Genomic DNA, 20602 nt, shown 5'->3' with positions numbered 1-20602 from the left:
CACCAATTTTCTGGGTTCCGATTACAAAGAGAAAAGCTGACACCATGTAATTGAAACCGAACGTATATAATTAAAACTTAAAATGGTAAAGGGATGTAGCGACCTCGTCGTACGATAAAGGGTACGTCGTAAGTTCCTAAAGGGATTAAGCTGTCCACGTAGATGAAAACATTTTGGTAAAACTCCACGCAACGATCGTGCGGAGTGGATGACAAACGTCCGTGAGCGACCAAACTTGCTGCGCATAGCTACACCAGCGCCATCTAAGCTCTTCTCACGAACTACAGTTTGACAGTAGCACAGTTGTACCGTTTTCGAAAGCGGCGATTTTCAAAAGCAAAATAAGACTGAGCGTCGTTTCGAAATCAGCTTGGTACTGTGTTTTGCTTCCCATGTTCCACAAAACCAAATAACTATCGCCAATCGTTATCGTACCGTTGCAACTTGTCCACAAAACATGGCCTCTAAGACGTCGAATATCAAGTAAGTAGACAAAACGCTCACCTAATCCGTTTGCGCAGCGAGATGTTGATGCGACTGCGCAAGTTGCTGTGCCGTTTTAATGGACAAATTTGCATATCTGCAGTATTTCCCAAGTGATACCGAAAAACGAGCAAATCATCGAAAGGAATCTAATTTGGCGGAGATTATTCGAGGTACGTTGTTATTTCCCTTTTAAAACGACGATCAATCACCGCACACCCTGTTGCCGGTTGTTTACAGAAATTTTCGGATATCACCCTTGACGAGGAAGACCCTGGCATGGCCGCATCCGAGCTGACGAATGCTGCTCAGAACCAAGCCTCTACCGAACAAGCCGACGAAAGTAATGCATCCGATGTGGAGGAAGTCGAGGAAGCCGATTGTAATTCTTCGTACGACACGAAAGACGCCGATAAACAATTGGCGGTGGCACTGAAAAAGCGACGTACTGAATGGAAAAGGAACGGCTTGGACAAAGTTCTGCAGGACAATCACTTTGACCACCTAAACAGTGCCGATATGATGAACTGGCTGAACGATTGCGTGGCTGGCCAGAGCAAGGTAATGAACCGGGTAAAAGAAACGCGTTTCACACACCACGACGGTGACAATACGATGGATGCTAGCTGTGCGAACAATGTTTCGGTCCTGAACAGTGCCAGCAAGCAAATGGTTTCGACCATGAAAAATTCAAATTACAGATTCACGCACGGACCGAAAAAGAAGATCGTTGTCCACGAAATGGTTAAAAGTACGTTCACCACACTATACAGCGAGGATTGTGCTGAGCTGGAACGGATGTTCGGATTTGATTTCGGCCACTCGCTGATCAGAGAACCGAAGCCGTCGAAACAAGTTACATTTGGAACGATCGGGAAACTCGCAAACCCTCAAATCAAAGATCCCTACGAAGTGCAATGTCAGCAAGCACGGAAGTTGAGAGTTCGAAATATCGCTCCAATCAACAAATCTGGGAAAAATGAGTCCACCAATAAGTTGACAAACTTAATGCAGGCAGATAACAGCAGTAGCGAAGACAAAGAAAATTGTTCCGATAGCGACGAATCATCGCCGAGAAAGCCGATAAATCGTGTGGTGAAAGCAGCAGCCCACAAACAAGCATCGTATAATAAAGTCGCGTTAAAGAAATCACATAAAACGACTGCAAGTGGAAATAAAACTATATCGGCCACGAGCATGAAGGCTACAAAAGAACCCGCGCACGGTCGTGACGATGCTGACAGTGACAGTGATCATGTGTTGGCCTCCTTAAAGAAGAAATCCAATCGACGGCAACGGGCTAGAAAAGTGAAAGTGAAAATGCTGAGTTCCAGTTCGGACAGCGAGCGCGATACGAAGACAACCGTAAATCATACCGATCTAGGAAAAGCGATTCCGGTTACTGATGACAGGAAGAATGGAAGTAAATCATCCGTTGCACCTCCCCAGGACTGCAACGGCAAGGCCGTATGCTCCGAAATGCCGCACTACGAACTACCGGTTCCCAACGGACAACCCAAGCGAGGTATTGTCATTTATCGACCGAAACAGGTTCAGCATGGCCTGCTGCCCACAGCACAGATGCAGTTAGCAAGTAAAAACCTCGACCTCACTGGTATCGGTTCCGAAACGAAGCGCAAGAAATTCGACAACTTCTCCCGCATCATTCACCCGAACTCGACGATCGTATATTACATTAGCGAATCGGAAGATGAATCCGATTCCGAGGACGACTCGTTAGATGACGAAGATTTGCTTAAAACATTCCGCCCGTTGCACCTCGTCGAGTATCGTTACTGTAAAGATAAAATGGGACCGTAATGTTACAACACAACAAAACAAATAAGGTTAGTGTACGCGTAGAGTCCACCGTGGACATGTTAATAATAGACTAATTAGTATTGCGTCCAGCAGCAACATACACACCGTTCGCATCGAACTGAGGAATGAACTAATATTGCAGGGCGATTTTGCTACGAATGTGCCCGAGAAAGGACAGTTTGAATGCCAAAATATTCTCTCAACCTTTTGCTCCGAATCCAGCTCACCGGTACCATGATTTAGGGCCCGTTCCTTCTTCGACTTGCTCTCGTTAGTAGCACGTAGAAGTATCTTACCGCACCCAACCCAGTGCACTGTGCGTTGGTTGCCATGGAAATGTGCTTTGTACGGAAACAATATTACAAATCTTTGACTCATTTCCTGATTATACTGACGAAAGTTTTAATAACACGTTTTAGCATACTTAGTGGAAGAACGAAACAACGGAAAGAACTGCAGTTTGGATTACAACGTGACCTAACGCTCGTTACGAAAGTTCAATAAAGCTTTTCTTTATGTTACGCAACGAAAACACAGTGTATAAGAAGTGGTACGTTAATTACCGTTGCCCCGAACGGCTTTTCATGTTCCTCATGTGTCCCTGGCTGCCCAATGTTTCGATAATCCTGGTCTTTGTTCACGGGACTCCTTCCGTCGATTACCGATATTCAAACCTCGAAGCGGGGGTTCGTGTAAATCATGCGTAATGCTCGAGCTGCTAGGGATTATTACGTTCGTCTTTGGCATCGATTAGGCTGCAGGGCGTCTGACCGACCGAGTCGGCTCGGCACGAATCGGTGGCGCCCTACGTCTTGAGAAACAGTGACAGCGCGCGATAAGAAGGACCTATCCCCTGTTGAACCGGGTTTGTCCTGCCGTGCTTGGGCGCTGGCGAAACAGCTCTTGCCGGTCGGTCGGCATCGAGCTCGTGCGGCTCTCGCAATTTGGCATTTGGGCATTAATTTATCACGGCCCATGATAAATGAAGCTTATGGCCGACGCACCAACATGTCACGGGCGAGGGCTGATACGATAAGACGCACGCGAAGCTCATCGATCTCTGTGGCCAGTTTTTGACCACTGAGGCAGACTTTGCGAAGAATCAAGACGGACCGCAGTTTCGTGTGTTACAAAACTAGATATTGTACAAATGTTTATTGAAGGTTTCGTTTTGAGTATTGATGAAAGATGAATATCGACAATTTCAACGCACACACGCCGTGGTCTCTACTTTTTTCGCCTACGATCGTAACTGGGCGTCCTTATTAGGTGGCCACTGGTGCCATCGTTTTTCACCTCGATCCGTCGCACTTTGCTCAGCAAAGGTGCGGCCGTCGGTGGCGACTGCTCCGTGCTGACCACGTTCGCGTACTCGTGCTCCACGCGATCTTCCGGCTCCACCAGCATCATCATCATCATCTCCTCCTGGTACGGATCGGGCCCCGACGGCTCCTCGGTGTTGATGATCAGTGTCGTGGTCGCGGGCGATGACGTCCGATAGTTTGGGACCGGTGTCACGGCACCGGGGTCATCCGCCTCCTCGGACGTCATCGGAGATCCGGCCGTGGTACTCGTGCCTGCGCGATCGTTCGCCGCCCCGGCACCACCCGGTTGGAGTTCCGCGTCGATGTCCTCGAGCGTGATGGCCCCGGACGGGGATACGGGTCGTGGGACGGGCTTTGACGCAAGCACCGGCACGACCGGCGCCCGCTCGGCGATGGCTTCCGTCGTGACGTACTTCACCGGGTACGGTTGGTTCTGGTTGTACCGGTCATCGTTATCCTCCAGCCGGTTGCCGTTCACCTCATCGTTATCCGGTTCCGTGTTGGGCAGGGGTTCCTCGGTCTGTTTAGCGCCCTTGGCCCGCTGCTGTTTCATCTTTTCCTCCATCTCTTGGAACTTGAGCGCCAAGTATCTGCGAGCGGAAATGTCCAGTTGTAGAGCTTACCTGGCTAGCACGTGCTACGCCCCCCGGCACTTACTTGTCCACCAGCGGTCCACTGTAGTCCTCCGGGAACTTGGGAGTGAAGGGCAGGATGTACTTGTACAGCCGCTCGTTCAACACGTACAGCTGGGCGGTGGTCGAACACTTCACGTTGAACCACCAATCGCACGTCAGAGCGACCTATTGGAAAGGGCGGAAGGAGGACGTAAGTGGCGCCGGAGCCCACTTGCCCGAGTTGCTCACCTGACTGAAGATGGTTCCGTTCGGGCAGAGGAAGGAAGCCTTGCCACCGTTCAGGTCGCAGTAGTGCCACACCTGGCAGTTGGTCTCCGGGTCACCGAAGAACCCTTTGTAGCGCTGCTCCTTGCACGAGAAGCTCGTCTCGGGGATCTCGGCCAGCGCCGGGTAATCGATGCCCGGTTTGCCCGTGTTCGGCCCAGGAGTGACGATCTTGTTGATCAGCATCGGCGGACTGCCACCCTGATACTGATCCGCATCGACGTACCCGTCTTCCGGTTCCGGTACCGTGTGGTTCTGCCGTCTGCCATAGGCAGGACCGGGCGCCACCCGCTCGGCAGTCGGGCGACCGTTCGCCTTCAGGTTGTTCAGAATCTTCACCAGCGTCCGGATCGAGTTGTCGATGTTGTCCGGGGTGAGCGTTTTCGGCAGCAGATTACTGTCCTGCAGGCTCTTGAGCAGATCGGACAACGAACCCGATGCGCTGCCCGCCGGCAGACCCAGCTCCTGATCGTCCGTTGGCGGTACCAGCGGAATGGGTCGTGGTTTGTGTTGGCTCGGGTGTCGCATCGACTGCGGGTAGAACCGTTGCCGGTTCGCGTACTCCGTCCGGTTACTGCGCGCCGGGATTTGGTACTGCACGGGACGCTGCCCATGACCGTGGTAGACGGCGGGCTGGTAGTCCGGAGTTTCGTGAACCGGAGCGGGCGTAGTGCTCGGTGTGGTCGAGTACACGATCGGGACGGGCGTCGTGCTGGGAATCAGGCGCTGCGGAGCGTACGACACCGGGTACGGTTGGTCGACCGGGTAAGGCTGTTGTTTGACCGGCACCTTGATGATCTTATAGTTCGCCCCGAGGAAGTACTGGCCGGGCGGTGTGGCCGGTGGAGCCTTGCTGACCGGTGGGTCCGGGTGGACCACGTGCTTCTGGGGATGGGGCGCCAGCACGGTTTCCGTCAGATGCTGTCTCGGTGGAGCTGCGGCCTGCTCCGGGTACTTGTAGTAACTGCCGACACTGTAGTACCCAGCGTTCGATGGTGGCTCAGCGAACCCCTCGTTGGCCGGGTGTGACTCAACCGGCACCCGAATCACCGCGACAGGAATCCGCGTACGAGTGTAACCTGTGGGACCGAGATGACGTGAAGAATTGAACTCTGGAGTCTAAGGGATCCCCGGGACGTACCAGTATGGTTGTAGTGTTGCTTGCGGCCATCGCTGGGTTTTTCCTTGTAGTACACCGGGTACGGAGCGGCGGTCGAGCTGACCGGTGCAGCTGACCGTGGCTTTTCGTAGTAGAACTTGGGAACCGTCTTCACCAGCAGGTAAGGCGACTGGGACACTTCCCCGTGCACCCGATTGCTCTGGACCGGGCTGGCCGTAACGTACGGTTGGTACTCGACGGCCGGCGGTACCGTCTCCTTCGACACACTCTTGACGAACGTCACCTGTACCGCGTGCTCCTTCACCCGCGGTTCCTGGTTCCCGGTGGGATCCACATGCGTCGCCCCAGGTGCCCCACTTATCATCGGTGTGAAGGGCCCGGGAATCGTGTTGGAGGGCAGGAACGGATTGATGCGGCTTTTCTTGTACACCGGCACGGCTTGATACTGGACGGGAGGGCCCCACAGGGAGGTTTAGTTGGAATAGGAGCTCCACAACTCCGCTCAGACCCGACCCGACTTACCAGTGAAGGTTTCCTCGACTCTGGGGCCACCGTCGGCAGGAAGTACTTGGCCCCGGCGAGCGGATCAATCTCGACGTTCTCGGCACCGCCTCCGTGTGGCTGTGACTTGGGGTGCACCTCGACGCCGTACAGCTTTCCGGTGGCCGGCGGCAGGACGGCAAACCGTGGGCTCTCGTACGGATCGCGCTCTCGCGGGATGACGGCATACTTTGGCCGCTCGTACACCTCCACCACGTGGTCCAGCGCGGTCTGTGGACCATGGCCGCCGTGCTCGGTCGAGGGTGACTGAGGAGCGGAACCGACCAGCGCGTACGAGGTGGGCCCGTGCGGCGAACCGACGACCTTCGCAGGACTCTGATGGCGGTGATTGTACTCGTAGGTGAACGGATTGACGCTGACCGGAAGCGCCTTAAGTCCACCGGGTGCCACCGCCGGAACTAGCTTCGCGCCATAGTAAGGCTTCCGGTGGGGTGACGGACGTGGCGATTGGTAGGGACCGTCGTACGGAACGGCCTCTTCCACCGGCCGATAGATCGGTTGCCGTTGCTGCTGCTGCTGTTTGCTGCTGTGCTTCGGCGAGTAACCGTTCGGCCGGCCGTCTCCGGTGTCACGCGAGCTGGGCACGGTCTGCAAGGACAGCGAGAGGACGCCTTAGTCGCCATTCGAAAAGTGGGCGGTTGGCCGGATCAATTGCCCAATCAATTGGATTCAATTGGAGGCGCACCACAAAGATCTCACTTCTTGGCTTGATCCCATTCTTCGCTCTCGGCTCGCAGCTGCAGACCCCCGGCCAGCCCGGATATGGCGAGTGAAGGGCACCAGCTGCAGCTCCGGCAAGCGAGAAGGGATCATAAGAAGGAACCCGATGGGTGGCCACGATGAAGTAATAGGCTTAATCCTACCAATCATTTGCATAGCGTAAGGCAGTACTCACGATCGGCCTATAATTATAGAGCTGGCTGTATGGTGACTGGGGCGGCTGCTGATAGTCGCCATTATCTGGTCCCGCGGGCGCAGCCGTCGACGTTACGTAGTACTGCATGTAGGGGATCAGCCTCCGCTGCCGATCAGCGCCGGGCACGGCCGTGGACGCGGTCCCGTTCGGTCCCTCCCGAGCTACCGGCTCCGGATCGGGCCGTTGCGCCGGCGAGGCGTTGTCCTTTGTCTGGGGCGATGCATCCAACACCGTGCCTTCTAATCCCATGATGCACAGCGCTGCAAGGGAAGTGGACAATAAAATGGACGTCAGCCCGCTAAAGTGTTCCGCCCATTTTCGGGCTTTAATCCGTTTACGCGCGTGGAATGGCCAACAAATTGGCAAGCGTTTGAGGCGACGCTCGGGGTGCGTCGGAAAATGAGAAAATCGCTCCGCATAATTGTCACTCGGTGGAAACCAATTTGTCCACCCCACCGATCGCCGGTTTCGGGAGGTCGTTCACTCGTTTTCGACACCCGACACACGGCTTTTATTTTGCGCACCACGGCCACGGGGCCGGAATCCGTCACCCGCACCGCCGCCGTGCGTTGGCCGTGAGCCCCGCGAGCCACAAGGTTCCACGGAGGGGCGAAGATGAAGAAAAAGATCCGTTACACAACCGGCGGCCATTCTGAGCCGTGGCTCGTGATGCAGTTTTGCGTGACGCGCGCGTGTGTGGGCATGTGGATGAAATATTTTAGAAATTTTTCGGGCCGTCGTGAGGATTAAATTAGGAAACCGCCTGGTGGAGCCCGAGCCCCTTTTTACGGATTAGTCCAAATCAATTACCCCGGCTCTCGACTCGGGGGGCCACTCGAATTGTGAAACGAACCATCCCGTTGCCGAGCGGCCGATCTTCAACACACAAAATCAGGCCCAATGATCGTCAATTACACTCGCGCCACACTTCGCGGCAGAGGACCTCCTCTCTTTTTCGAGGACTTTGTATACCCGTTTTTTTCGCCAGCCTTTTTCGCAACCCTCGGCGGCGGTGGCGGCGACGGCCATCATCGTGTTCACATTTGAACCCAATTGCGCCAATGCGCCCGGTAAGTGCCTCCTCTCGGCCAGTGCTCCAGTTGAGAATTAATCAACCACCGGACCGGACTTGTGTTATTAGGTGGCAGTAAACCGGTGCCGCTGCGCTGCTCCATTCACCGATCATGGAATGTGTCCTGTCCCCCCCTCCCGCCGGTGGGCCTCCGTTCCACACAATTGCGGCCCCCCGGAGGGTGTTTGGCGTGGGTGCACCACCCAGCAGCAGCATAACGGCCCCAGCTCGGCTGTCACTAGAGGTGAAGGATTTTCTCAGCTTTTGTTTGTTCCGCTTGCATTCATTTGTTTTTTTTCTTCCTTCTCTCTACTCTGTCGCGGGTCTCTCTCTCTCTCTGTTTGGTAGGCCCAAACAAAGAGGAAAACCGCTGGGTCGTGCTGGGTGTGACCTTGCGTTCTGGAAGTGGTGCGCCAAAGAACACGTCTCATTCATTCCCACGAACGGCACGACGCCGGCGCCGATGGTTCTGTGAACCGACCCGACTCAAGATCCATGCCCCAAGATCCGGGCTGCGTCAAGATCGTGGCTGCGGGCATAATAAAATCATTATTTGAAGTACACGACGGGCCGCTCGGTTGAACGGTTCAATCAATTACCCTCGGCACTCGACTCGTGCCGAACTGTTACTACACTTTTGGTTGGTGGCGGCGGCACACGCGTCACGTGAGATCACCGATCGATACGCGCATCTCTCACCTGAGCGGAGCCGCGATCTCACTCGGTCGCGAATCACGACTCACTCGATCGGACGCGATCGGTGATCGTTCACGCAATACTGCGTTTGCACCACTCACCCGCCCGGCCTGGCTTTCTCTCTCTCTCTCTCTCTCTCTCTCTCTCTCTCGCTCTCTCTCTCTCGCTCTCTCTTGCATGGCGTGAGGCGTGTGAAGCTGACCTTGCCCACCGGTCAACGGCGCATCTCACTATCAACGCAAGGGCACTTATTGCAATCGAAATCTGGGTCAGCGGCCACTCAGGCCAGCCCGGGGGAGGGGGGCCCGCCCCCCGCCGCGCACAAAGCGTGTCAAGACGCGAACGACAGGTGGAAAATCGGCTCGGAAGGGGCCACCGGGATAGGTGACGAATCGAATCGGGTGCCGGTGACCTGCGCGCGTCACCAAGCGACAAACTTTCCCTCTTTTTCCGCCCAGCGTTTTTTTTTTCTGCCGCTTGGCGCTAATTCGAAGCCTGACAGCTGGCCCAGGGGGCTTGGGGTCAGGATGACAGAAAAGTAATAATATAAAAAGAATGGACGGTAGTGCCGGCAGGCAATCAAACAACATCATCAACGCAACGGGCCACCGCCCGTTGCCACAATGTGTCGCTCTACTTTCCCTCCCATCGGCCGGATTGGATGGATTCCCGCTCGTTCGTTCCTGCGGGAACGGGGATCCGCCGGCAACCGCGCACGGCACACGGCGGCCACTCTCCACCAACAACGAAAACCACAAAACGGGTTTTTCGATTGCGGAACTAACTTTTATCCGGTGGCGGGCCCTTTTCGCAGCGCTACCGGCCGCAGGACCCGGATCCCGGGCCCAGAGAATGGCTTTCCGGAGAAAGTCACACACCGCGCCACAGTCCCATTGTGCCCCCCTTTTGTCCCGTGTAAAACGTTATAATTATTGAGACGGACCGAAAAGAACGAATCGCGTCGGGTCGGGTCGCGTGCGCCATCATCGCCCCGCTGGTGATGAACGTTGTGTCGGACACCGCCACCGTGGGTTTATGGCCCCGCACCCCACGGGATGAGTAATTAGTACCTTTGGCCCCACAGGCCTCCCGAGACAAAGACGAACCGAAATGGCCGCCCAATTAAAAGGTTTGCGATCGAGAATCGGAATATATTAGACGGAGACGCACAAGCCGGGCGGGAAGCTGGGCGGAGGATGTTTGGCATAAAATCTGTGATCACTTCCCGGGGGGCCCCCCCCCCCGCGGCTGATGAGTTCCTCCCGTGTGCAGCCGCCTCGGGATCGGGTTCGTGGCTTGTTGCTTTTTTGCATTCGCGCGCTCCGGCCATGTTTACTTTCTTCCTTTCGCCCCTCCGGCGCCCGTGTGTTCCGTTACCCAGATTAAGCCGTTTATTTTCAACCCCCCCCCGCGCGCCGCTTTCCTGTTGCGCTCCGTTTTTTTATGTTTTCTCCTCATTTGCATAAGCATGGTTTTCGGCAACTTAATTTCCGAACCAGTGGCGGCTGCAGCCGCCGGAATCGTCACACTCGTCGTGGGGAACCCTAATCTTATCGGCCCCGTGTGCTTGTGTATGTGGTGGTAGATGGTAGTATTGTCTTTCGAAAGTACGTTTTGGGGCGGTTTTTCGAGAGCTGGGCGGCTGCTGCTGTACCCCTTAATTGAGCGCTTAACAACCCCAACCCGGCCCGGCCCGGTTCTGATGCAACATCTCGCCAGATAGCAACTTCCGCGTTCCGTTCACGGTGCCCGTCCGCCCTCCGAAAAACCCCCCAAAAGGGGGTGATCCCCAATGAAAATCGGGGGCCCTCCGGAGCCGTGATTACCATCGCATCTGGAGGTGCATTTCCTCGTTATCGCGCCGAGACGCGTGTTGGTAATGCACGGTTCCCCACGGTCTGGCCCCGGGGGCCCTTCTTACGACGTGTGGAGGTGCCGCGGCTCGTTACACCTATGTTTGCATTGCAGCCAGCCGATCGGTCGGCCACGCAAGACGTACGCACGCCGGGCCCCGCGCCTGTCACATAGCGCCCGCGCCACTACAATGAGCCGAAGCACGTGAGATGTTTGTCTTACCCTGCGCGGGGCGCATTATTTCACACTCCAATTTTTTTGCTTCTTCTGTTTCGGACCCCCCCCCCCCCCGCGCCGTTTCGGTTTACATTTCGCTGGGGGCCGTACGCGAGATGTACACACCACACTCGGTCCTCGGTGCTATGTGCTGGCGTTATGTGGTGTGGTGCTGCACCGCTTATGATGCTTCGCGCTGCGTTCCACGCGCGCGTGTCCGGGTTTTGCGATGCGGGGATGCGATCGAACGGGGTCTGTGTTGGGGCCGTGTTTGCGTTAGCATTAGCTAGGCTTGCGTTACGTTTCAGCAACCCGCAGAAGCCCGCCCGAGAGGCTGACATTTCACGCACTGAAACAGGGGGTCTTTTCCTGGACTTTCTTTTCCTGAATTGGATGTCGCTCCGCGTGGTTCCCACCGGTTGGGGTTTAACATATTTCGACTTCCTAGAACCTAGTTCCACTTCCTGCGCTCCGCGTCAAAGCGTGTGACCCACCACCGAACCGAAGCCCGAGGTCGAAAGGTCACCGTGAGCGAAGGAAGGAAGTGGTTCCATTCCGAACGCCACAGTGCCAGCCAGCGGTGTCCCATGTCGAACCTCGGAACGATCACCGTAATGCCAGCCAGCCCGCTCAGTGAGCGGGCCCGCCACATACACGCTCGTTAGGGTGGCCGTTTCCCTTCGAAAAATTTAAATGCACCCCAAGCGCGGCACCCCGGAGCAGGAACTTGATGCATTTTATTACGACACTCGCAACATGACACGCCGGTGTCCGCGCACGGTTAACCGCAAACGCGACGGTGAGGGGGCACAACCTGCACGTGCATGTGTGTGTGCGGGGTGTCCCTTTCGCGACACTTACCTGTGACCATGAATAGTTGCAGCGTTCGTTGCCTCATCCACCGTTGAAGTCGTCTGTGGTGCATGTCGCTCAGAACGGGGACCGTTTTGCTCTAGAACACGGCCGAACACTCCGGTGAAGGGGGCCACGTAATGGGGGGGTCCCGGGCAAGGCTCCTGGTCGTGGGCCACGGAAGCAAAAAGGCGACACGGGTGCCCGAGAGTGAAAGTATCGTGTGTTATCGCGGATCAGCGGCACGATCGTACGGCACACTGCACTGCACTGGGCCGAGAGCACATGAGGCCGCGGAACAGCTGACAAACTGGCTTATGAGTGGCGGCGGGCGCGTCGCCAGGGGGTGGCACATTAGCGTTGGCGCGTTGGCGATCGCACTCGTCGGCTATGCAGATGCATCGGCACCGATCACCCGAAAGATGGCATAACACACTCCGGAGGCGGCCGGAGCCTGCAGAACAGGACGATCTCCGTGCTCCGTGTTACGCCACAGCACACACACACACACACGAGCACACACGATCACACACGCTTTTTAATGGAAGGAAAAGAGCGCTTTTTGCGCGCCTTCGGCTCCGGCAATTATCGTGGATCGCGCGGCACACTCGTGTCCGAACTGGACCGCGATCGCGTTGGGACCGGGCGTAGTGCGAGGAAACCGTCGACAACACCGGGGCACCACCGCTACGCTACTGACCACGCCGAGCGAGGTCGGGCGCTTGACTTCCGAGCACGCCGGTGTCCGAAGCCGTCGCCGCCGACGCCGAAGACGGCCGAGCTCCGGTAACGGGCTCACTTTTCCGCGCACTTTTCCCCACTCACCGACGGTGGCGTGAGTGAACCGGTGGCCCACCGATCGTGCCGATCGCCGGTGTTTCCTGCTTCACGCGGGAGCTTTTGCTGAGCTTCAGCGCACCCGGCACCCGGGGTCGAAGACAAAAGAGTGGAGCTTTTTGCCGCGCCGACTGCTGAATGTGGCCGCTGGCCGAAAGTATGCAAAGCGTGACGAATGAACGCAATGGGAACTGCCGCGCAACATATAGGACGGGCGTTCATGCGATCACTCCGTGCTTTGGATGCCGCGATCGAGAAGCGAACGTAAGATGAAGTCGCCCCTTTTTTTTGGACAATGATTTAGGTATTGGGCATTTGACGTACCGTTAGAAGAAATATTGAGGCCTCTCTGATCGTAAATAAAATGATCCAAACATTGAATTGCAGAGACCAAGGCCTGCGCAAACCATTCATTGTATCTAGCAATGCCAAGGGACACGCTATAGATGGAAATGAGTCAAAAGGCTAGAAGGACCCGGCAAGGACTCAATACGAGGTGAGTTCAAATAGTTCTGACCATTTTGTATTTACTCCGGCTAGGTATATCCGATTTTTCATTTTTTTTTGTGTCGTTTGGTTGTTACACATGTCAGTGACTTATGGTGAATAGTTCGACTGATTTGAGTAATCGGTCAATTTTTGACAATTGTTTTACTTGGACAAGATTTGGCTCATCGGCGACGCCGTCTTTATCTCCTAAATCGTATGGTAGCATCTTCCTTTCATTGCCATCCATTTTTCGACATGGCGCAGACAAGCAACAACTGCAGGGTAGGAAAAGGACGAAGAAAAACAAGCAAGTCTGCAACCAAAAAGTATGAAATAGTAAATACGATCGCGAAACGGTAGGCCGCATGGACATGTCTCCCCAATAAAGCATGGCCCAGTTAGAATCGGGAACAATTGCATTAGCTCTATCTCCGGGTTGGTTTGACTTAGGAAATACATCAAGGTGTCAAATTGAAGGTATTTTATTGTACTTTGAGAGAAAAATTTCAGAAATTTATTATGTCGGTCATCGGATGAAATCATGAACTTTGTTTGGAATGCACGCGATAATTTTCTGCACAATCTTCTGGTCCACCTCAGCGGCTAATTTGATCCAATTTCTCGCCATCTCTGCAGCATTCCGCATCACGTTTTCAGTCTTCTTCAACTCAACTTTGTGATGAAATCCACCTTATTGTAAAAGTATCACAGAACGACATCCCTGCTATAGTGGCAGCTTTCCAAATCAGGCCAAAACTTTACCGGACCTTTGTGTGACTTAATAACTGATAGAATTCGCTTTTTGAGGCACTCTTCCTGGTATAGAGTTGAGTTCATCGACGTGTTTGTGATGAAAACCTTGATTTCTGTCCACAGGTGCAAATTCCTTGTCATATCATTAATGTTTGTGCAAATTTATTGGCGAATACAAATTTGATCTTGGAGGGGACATCTCCCCGTGCCGTGGCGAGATAAAATTTTGGTCCAGGAAGCCGTCCAAAATCAAAGTTCACGTATGTTTCGTCGTCCATAAGCAAGCATCCTTTGTACCTCGTCAGAACCTTCTCGTACAACTAGAAGCGCGTGTTTCAGTGACTAAATTTTGTGTAAGTGACGTGTTTGGATGCTTACATGCAAGGAAAAAACAGTAGCCTCTTCGTAGACAGATCTCCCGGGCAGTACTTTTGCTGGTCCCATATTTTTTGCAATATCCCGAACCTAAAGTCCAGGAGTTGCCTCGATTGATCTTAAAACCTCAGCTGCCATGCTTAAAACCTAAGTGGGCCATGCTTTATTTCGGCCTCATAAGGGCAAAACTAGGCCATTCATTATCGCTGGATTAGAGTCAAAGTGTAAAGGTCTTTTATTTTAGAGGATCCGTAGTCCACCTGGGGCTCATGGTCGGAATTTTAAAGCCTCAGTTCGAGCCAGAAAACAGTAAACGCCATTTTCGGTCTGCAAGATTGCGAAGCAAAGCGAAGCGTATCGACGCGCTTCAGACGTGGCGAATTATGAATTACTCTCGTTGCTCGCTCGGCCTAAGAATGAAAGTGGGGAAAACAAAACAACGTCGGGCGCTTGATGGTGTACGATTATTTACACGTTTTATTACATTAAATATGTGTTTCTTTGTATATAATAATAACATCCGCACGGTTGTTGAACGGTCTAGCAAAGTACAGCTTTTAACGGGATAACGGGGGTAAAGCCACGGTTTTTACACTTAAATACGATGGGGGGATGGTTCTGGAAAGGGTGGTGGTGCCGCTCAGTGCAGGCCTCTCATTGCGGTCGAATGCGAAACGCGGAATAAATACGATCCAAACAATCCGTTGCCGTTCAGACGTTGAAGATCTCGTCCACCAGCTGCCTCGTGATGACGCGGTGCGGTTGCGTCGGGTTGAACTTGGGCCGCTGGTACAGCCGGGCGTTGATGCTGTACAGCCGCGGGGACAGATCGCAGCGCACGTTAAACCACCAATCGCACACGAAGACGGCCTGCGAAAACTGGGTCCCGTTCGGGCAGAGGAACGTCGCCTGCCGTCCGTCGATGTCGCAGTAGTGCCATCCTGGGCGAGGGAACAGACGGATTAAAACCTTCCCTCGCAGGGCCACAGACCGCGGGAAACACTCACCTTGACAGCGCGTGTCCATGTCGGCGAAAAAGCCCGGGTACTCCTGCTCGTCGCAGTAGAAGTTGGTGTACGGAATCGCCGATAGGATTGGATAATCGGTGCCGGGTCGACCTGTGCCGGTTTTTTGGGGGGCGAAATGCCCAAAAAATATTAGCAACCCGCTCAAACTACGGCTGTCCTTCGCGTGCCAACAACCGGGAGAACTTGTTTCGCTTCAAATTTAAATAACGATGAGCCAAACGAGTGTGTCGCAGTCGCTCGGTCCGGCTTTTATGGCGAGATGCTCACGAAACAAGTTCGCCCGGTGACGATCACGATGAGGATGATGGTCAGCTAAGGAATTTGGGAGCCCATCGTCCGATCAATCTGGGGTGTCTTAATTGAAACCGTTACCTGGGATGGATTTGCCCAGCTCGAGGTACTCCTGCACCGAGGGGCTGAGGAAGCCGGGCGGTATGACCGGCGTCACATCCTGCTGGCCGTCGAGGTCCTGGCTCGGTTCCGCGCTGCTCACCGTCTGCGGCGTGTTGGACGTTCGCGCATTGCGCCCCCGTTTGCTGCGGCTCTTCTCCTCATGGCCATCTAAGATCGGAGATCGTGTGCGCAAACAATGGGACGAACGTGTCATTAAAAACTCTTTTACGAACCATGTGGCCCCGGCGCCGGCCCGGACCGTTTTTGGGGGGTTTTATGTGAACCGGGGTGGCCTCCCCGAGCGGGGTTAAAAGTGGACTTCCGTTCGCGGGGCCCATTGCGACGAGCCATAAATCAAAGCTTAGTTCACGCCGCCGCCGGCTGGCACGCATCTTTAACACGCGTGACGCAAAGCGCGGGCCCTGTCTGTGTTTTTAATTGATTTATAAGCTTCTTCGTTAGCCACCATAAATACGGAATTAGTGAAACCCCCCCCCCGGGGTTTATCGGGCGCGTGCTCCAGAAGGCAACGAATACTGCTAATAATACTAATAATGATAATACTACTAATTGTATGGCATTAGGTGGCGGGCGGGCCTACCAGAATTAAATATGCAAAATCATAGCGGGGGGGCCTCCGGCAATTAGTGACGGATCCGTTCGGACCCCAATTTGGGGGCGTCGGCTAATAAAAAGGCAAAATCAATGATCTCGGAGTCAGCCGAGGTCCAGCCTCGCGTCGGTCCAGCCAGCCACACCTATGCCGAGCCACGTAACTAGCACGTGGGTCAAGCGGTCCGCACGAGTGCTCAGAAAGAGCGATACGTTTTGAGAACCGAGCCTCCATTTTCACTATTTAGAGTCCGAAATTGAGGTTTCTTTTCTCGATGTTCACTTTTGGATACGTTTTTTCTTTTTAACTTCTTTAACTGCAAATTAACAAACATCAAAGTCGGCGATCACATCACGGACTCTGCGGGACTTATTGGGCCACGTGCGAGTACCGACACGGCTGCAACGACGCTGCCGACGCCGATCCTCAACACCGGACACAAGGCCACCCGTGTGTGACGGAGGGGTCTCATAAAACATAAATCACGCCTAAGCGGGAGAAGCGAGAGGGACTACTTCACACCAGCGCGCGACATTTGCTGAAGATTTCCTACCAAAAGCCCCACGCGAACGGGGTGCGATTATACAACCGCGGACCCGGAGCGACGGTGGGCAGCGGGCAGCTTACCTATAATTAGCAGGCATCCACATATCAGCAGCACCACCGAGTTCGTTCGCCGAAACAACATTTTACCTAAATCGGAGTAGAAGGCGAAAAAAACGGGGCAATAAACACTGTAGAATGGCACCGCGCCGTTCCGGTTATTTATCACTTTATGCTGAGCGCTGAGGGTTTTTTGCGCGTTTGTTTCGAAAGGGAGCACAGCATCACCACAAACACTCTTGCACACCGAGCATCAGTTTAGGCCGATGTCCACCGCAAACGGCAGATGTTACCGGATGGAGATGTAACGAAGATGATTGCTATTATCTAACTTTGCATGTGCACACGCAAACAACTTTTACTTTTGCGCGCGCGCCGCTTTAATGTTGTGGATGATGTTGTGGTAAGATGCGCGCAATGTTGCGGGAGAACGCCGAACGGCGACGGCGACGACCGATCCCTTCACAGAGTATCACCGTGCACGGGGAAGGGACCATCGAGACGGGGCTTGACCTAAGGCTCTCTCGGGCTCCTTTTACCTGTGCCGTATGATTAATGCACCACGACACACCCACATTAGGGCACACGAACGGACACACAAACGGACACACGGGCCTCTCGACCCTGGCTGTGTTGGGCGCGTTACCTCGATCCGATTCCGCGGGCGATTCGCAGCGGGAGGCTCTAATTCGTGGCGCACACTCCCCGATCGCCGCCCCAACACTGGAGCGGGCGGGTGGCCGTTGCGAAAACCAAACAAAGTCCACCCGGCGCGCCCGGCCCCGACGGGACGGGAAGCAATAGGAGAGCGCGCGAGCTGAGCGAGGCCGCCAGGGCGAAGTCGAGGAAAACCGAAGCAAAAGGCGTCCGATCGGTGTAAATGTCAAGCACCGAAACGTGAGAGAACGTTGGCCAGGGCGAGGGGGGTGGGGGGGACGTGGTGGGGTGGCGCATAGAAGTGGCCTTTGTCGGGTCCACCATTGTGCTCGGCGCCCAGCGTACGTTCTTGGGGCCAGTCCTGCCCAGTGAACAATTTTGAGAGCCCGAGCCACCCCCTCTGCCTGCGACGCGGCGGAGGAAGGCTGAGGCGAGTGAGATCGAACGCCCCTCTGCCTGCGACGAGGACGAGAGAGGGCGAGCGCGACGTTCACTGCAACGAGCGGGCCGGCTCATCGGGGCGAGCTCGTAGGTAGCACCGGAGGGAAGGGGAGGAAAGGAGGGAGAGGGGGAGTTTCACGCGCTAGCTTGGTGGTTTCATTTACAGGGAGGGTAGGGTTTCAGAGCCGAGGGGCCATGCGAACGCGAAGACGAACAGACGAGCGAAAGGAAGAGGAATACAAAAAAAGAGATAGCGAGATCGAGTAAAAATTATAAGTCCGAGAGAGATCGGGCAGTCGATTTTGCTCCAGTCAAGTGCGTGCAAGTGTTCTTCGTTCTATCGCGTGTGATCCTGATAGAAATAATCCAGGTAAGTTTAGTGGACAGTATTCACTGACAATCAAATAATGTTGAAATGTTTTCGCTTTGCTCGTTTCAGATGTTCAACAGGGACGCAAAACATTTTTCAACGTGTCTACGGCGTCAACAACAAGTGATATTGTCGACGCACCAAATTGCTACGACCGCTATAGTGAAGTGTGAAGAGTGTACGCGAACCGAAAAAAGAGAGAAAATATACGCTTCGAAACGGAACCAACCGTGTGTTATTTTGGCTAGGGGGAATTGGGAGAAAGAAAACGAAGAAAGAGAGGGGACACACAGGAGAGAGGGAGACAAGGGGCAGGTTCGGGAAAAAAAATCGAGTCGCCAAAGTCTGCCATCGAGTAACTAGGCCTTCTCAGTATGGGCCTATCTATGAACGAAATACTCCAGCGACTCGAATGCGACTCGTTGGCGACTCGTTGGCGACTCGATGCTCCATACTGAGAAAACGCCGGGGAACTCAAAATTGTTCACTGGGTGAGATTAGATGCCCGGGGGCGTCCTCAGAGAGACTCACAATCGCGCACACGGTTCCGATACCTTTTTCGGGTGGCTGGGGTGTACCCGAGGGCGCATCAGAGCACGGGCACGGCACTGGCTAGAGACCACTAAGCACTAAACACTACTACCGTCGGCGTGACGGTTCTGACCATAGCACACTCCCCGCAGGCTCCAGACGGATAGCGCAGCAGCAGCCGGGCAGGACGACTTCTTCCGAACGCGCGCAGCCGTCGACATACACTGATTCACAATGTGGCCGCGCGGTGGCCACGGTGGACCGCCGTCGCGCCGTCTCATTGCTGTCTCTTTATGTTGTAACTGAAGAAGCAAAAACGCTGCCGTCGAACGCGCTCTCTCTCTCTCGCCTGACAGGCTCTGGGGCCTGTCTGGGGGCTCAGCTTCTCTTCCCTTCTAATTCTCTCGCCGTGGGCTCTTGGCCGAGCGATCGAGCTCACGATCACACGCTGCGCTCGCGACTCGCGGGATCTCTCCGCGGACTGACCCTCGACTCGACGGTCGGAACAGGGCACACGAACGGGCCACCAACGCCACCACCGCCACCGCCGCCACCTAGGGAACCATCGCCCGAGTTGCGTGCGCGTGCGTGCTCTACGAGGTGATTCGCACCGAACCACCACCGCCGCCGCCAACCCGCGGCCTTCGCGGGCCCGCGTTCTGGCCCGTCTCGACCACTGCCAACGGTTGTTGCCACTTTTTTAAAGCCACTTCCTTCGTTGAGGGGATGGAACCGCACCGGAATACAATCGAGCGGTTTGTCTGTTTTTCGGCGGGGGCCAACCCCAGAGGTTCCCTTTCGGATTCTGACTCCGCCGGCGGGGGGGTGTCCAATCCGTCTGGGGCGGCCTTCCAAGATGAGATCATACAATCACCTTTCCCAAGATCGTCCACGGAGTGGGTGGTTCGGTTCTGGCAAAGCCTGTTAGAATGTGCTTTTGACGGGCCCGAAATGTGGTTCCCGTTAACGAGGTGGCGCAAGGACACAAACGCGTACTTCAATCGAGAGTACCAGACAGCCGGGGGAGCGAAAAGGTCAAATCGTTCCTTTTTTTTTGCTCGATCGTTGAAGCAAAAGTGTTGGCTTTAGAACGGAATTTGAAAATGTGTTTGAATTAATTCGATTCGAAAAACGATCTCCCTGGCAACACTGTCCGAACACTCAAACCACACGATCCGGCACGTTGCGTGCAACATTGCATTGATGGTGCTCTCTGTCTTTCTCTCTCTCTCTAGAGCTCTTTTTCTCTCAGCTTCCGAGGCGATCTTTGTTGCGATGTTACGTTATGTTTGAAAATGAGAAACTGGAAGTTGCTCTACGATGGTTTTTAGGATTTTCTTAGTTTTGAGTAGCTCATCGTCATTAACCCACACTATCAAATAAACATTAAATTTACACAAAGCTGTAAAAGTATAGAAAAAGGTGATTGTTACTAAAAAGGTTTAAAATCCTTGCTAAATAATGAAGCTCTATTTTATAAATTACTCCTGTTGAATACAGAATACAGAACAGAAAACAGCACGCAGGAAACATGTTTATACAAAACAATTTAAAAAATAAAGTAAACATTCGCAGGTTATATTATTCCCCTGTTTTTATCTCAAAGAATGGGGTGAGCCGTATTATCTTGATTTAACTATTTCTATTCTCCACCCCGCCGATGCCCTATTCTGGCCACACTCGGTTGTCGGATGTGG

At 54.2% G+C, this 20602-nt stretch overlaps 3 protein-coding genes across 5 annotated transcripts; 1 reads left to right on the top strand and 2 right to left on the bottom strand.

The window, feature by feature from the left end:
* Nucleotides 1-414: 414 nt before the first annotated feature.
* Nucleotides 415-2444, top strand: LOC131207932 (uncharacterized). Its single transcript, XM_058200567.1, has 3 exons — nucleotides 415-483; nucleotides 587-656; nucleotides 724-2444. Exons 1-3 carry the CDS (start codon nucleotides 458-460, stop codon nucleotides 2302-2304), a joined length of 1677 nt encoding a protein of 558 aa, XP_058056550.1. The 5' UTR covers nucleotides 415-457; the 3' UTR covers nucleotides 2305-2444.
* Nucleotides 2445-3531: 1087 nt separating this feature from the next.
* On the bottom strand, nucleotides 3532-11888 carry LOC131207931 (uncharacterized). The gene is made up of 7 exons (XM_058200566.1): nucleotides 11825-11888; nucleotides 7105-7385; nucleotides 6171-6797; nucleotides 5670-6093; nucleotides 4493-5607; nucleotides 4287-4429; nucleotides 3532-4219 (listed from the first exon to the last, which is right to left on the bottom strand). Exons 1-7 carry the CDS (start codon nucleotides 11886-11888, stop codon nucleotides 3532-3534), a joined length of 3342 nt encoding a protein of 1113 aa, XP_058056549.1.
* A 2886-nt stretch (nucleotides 11889-14774) lies between these two features.
* Nucleotides 14775-19088, bottom strand: LOC131210354 (uncharacterized). 3 transcript variants are annotated; one of them, XM_058203587.1, is made up of 5 exons: nucleotides 18918-19088; nucleotides 16931-16996; nucleotides 15670-15858; nucleotides 15277-15387; nucleotides 14775-15210 (listed from the first exon to the last, which is right to left on the bottom strand). In XM_058203587.1, exons 2-5 carry the CDS (start codon nucleotides 16989-16991, stop codon nucleotides 14981-14983), a joined length of 591 nt encoding a protein of 196 aa, XP_058059570.1. In that variant the 5' UTR covers nucleotides 16992-16996; nucleotides 18918-19088; the 3' UTR covers nucleotides 14775-14980. The 3 variants fall into 3 exon arrangements, with proteins under 3 accessions (XP_058059570.1, XP_058059568.1, XP_058059569.1); XM_058203585.1 differs by having other exon boundaries at nucleotides 18929-19088; XM_058203586.1 differs by lacking the exon at nucleotides 18918-19088 and adding an exon at nucleotides 17553-17615.
* Nucleotides 19089-20602: the final 1514 nt, after the last annotated feature.

Source organism: Anopheles bellator, chromosome 2 (assembly GCF_943735745.2).
Source record: "Anopheles bellator chromosome 2, idAnoBellAS_SP24_06.2, whole genome shotgun sequence".
Lineage (NCBI taxonomy): Eukaryota > Metazoa > Arthropoda > Insecta > Diptera > Culicidae > Anopheles > Anopheles bellator.
This window is presented reverse-complemented; position numbering and strand designations above follow the sequence as displayed.

Bases quoted from the DNA above. Each gene is read 5' to 3' on its own strand.
- LOC131207931 (XM_058200566.1), bottom strand. From the start codon at position 11,888: ATGCACCACAGACGACTTCAACGGTGGATGAGGCAACGAACGCTGCAA. The intron at 6,798-7,104 runs GTGAGTACTGCC...CTGTCCTTGCAG, and splicing joins TCTATAATTATAGGCCGATC to ACCGTGCCCAGCTCGCGTGA. The intron at 4,430-4,492 runs GTGAGCAACTCG...CCTTTCCAATAG, and splicing joins ACGGAACCATCTTCAGTCAG to GTCGCTCTGACGTGCGATTG.
- LOC131210354 (XM_058203587.1), bottom strand. From the start codon at position 16,991: ATGTTGTTTCGGCGAACGAACTCGGTGGTGCTGCTGATATGTGGATGC. The intron at 15,388-15,669 runs GTAACGGTTTCA...AAACCGGCACAG, and splicing joins GCTGGGCAAATCCATCCCAG to GTCGACCCGGCACCGATTAT. The intron at 15,211-15,276 runs GTGAGTGTTTCC...TCCCTCGCCCAG, and splicing joins CATGGACACGCGCTGTCAAG to GATGGCACTACTGCGACATC.
- LOC131207932 (XM_058200567.1), top strand. From the start codon at position 458: ATGGCCTCTAAGACGTCGAATATCAA. The intron at 484-586 runs GTAAGTAGACAA...GCATATCTGCAG, and splicing joins TCTAAGACGTCGAATATCAA to TATTTCCCAAGTGATACCGA. The intron at 657-723 runs GTACGTTGTTAT...GGTTGTTTACAG, and splicing joins TTTGGCGGAGATTATTCGAG to AAATTTTCGGATATCACCCT.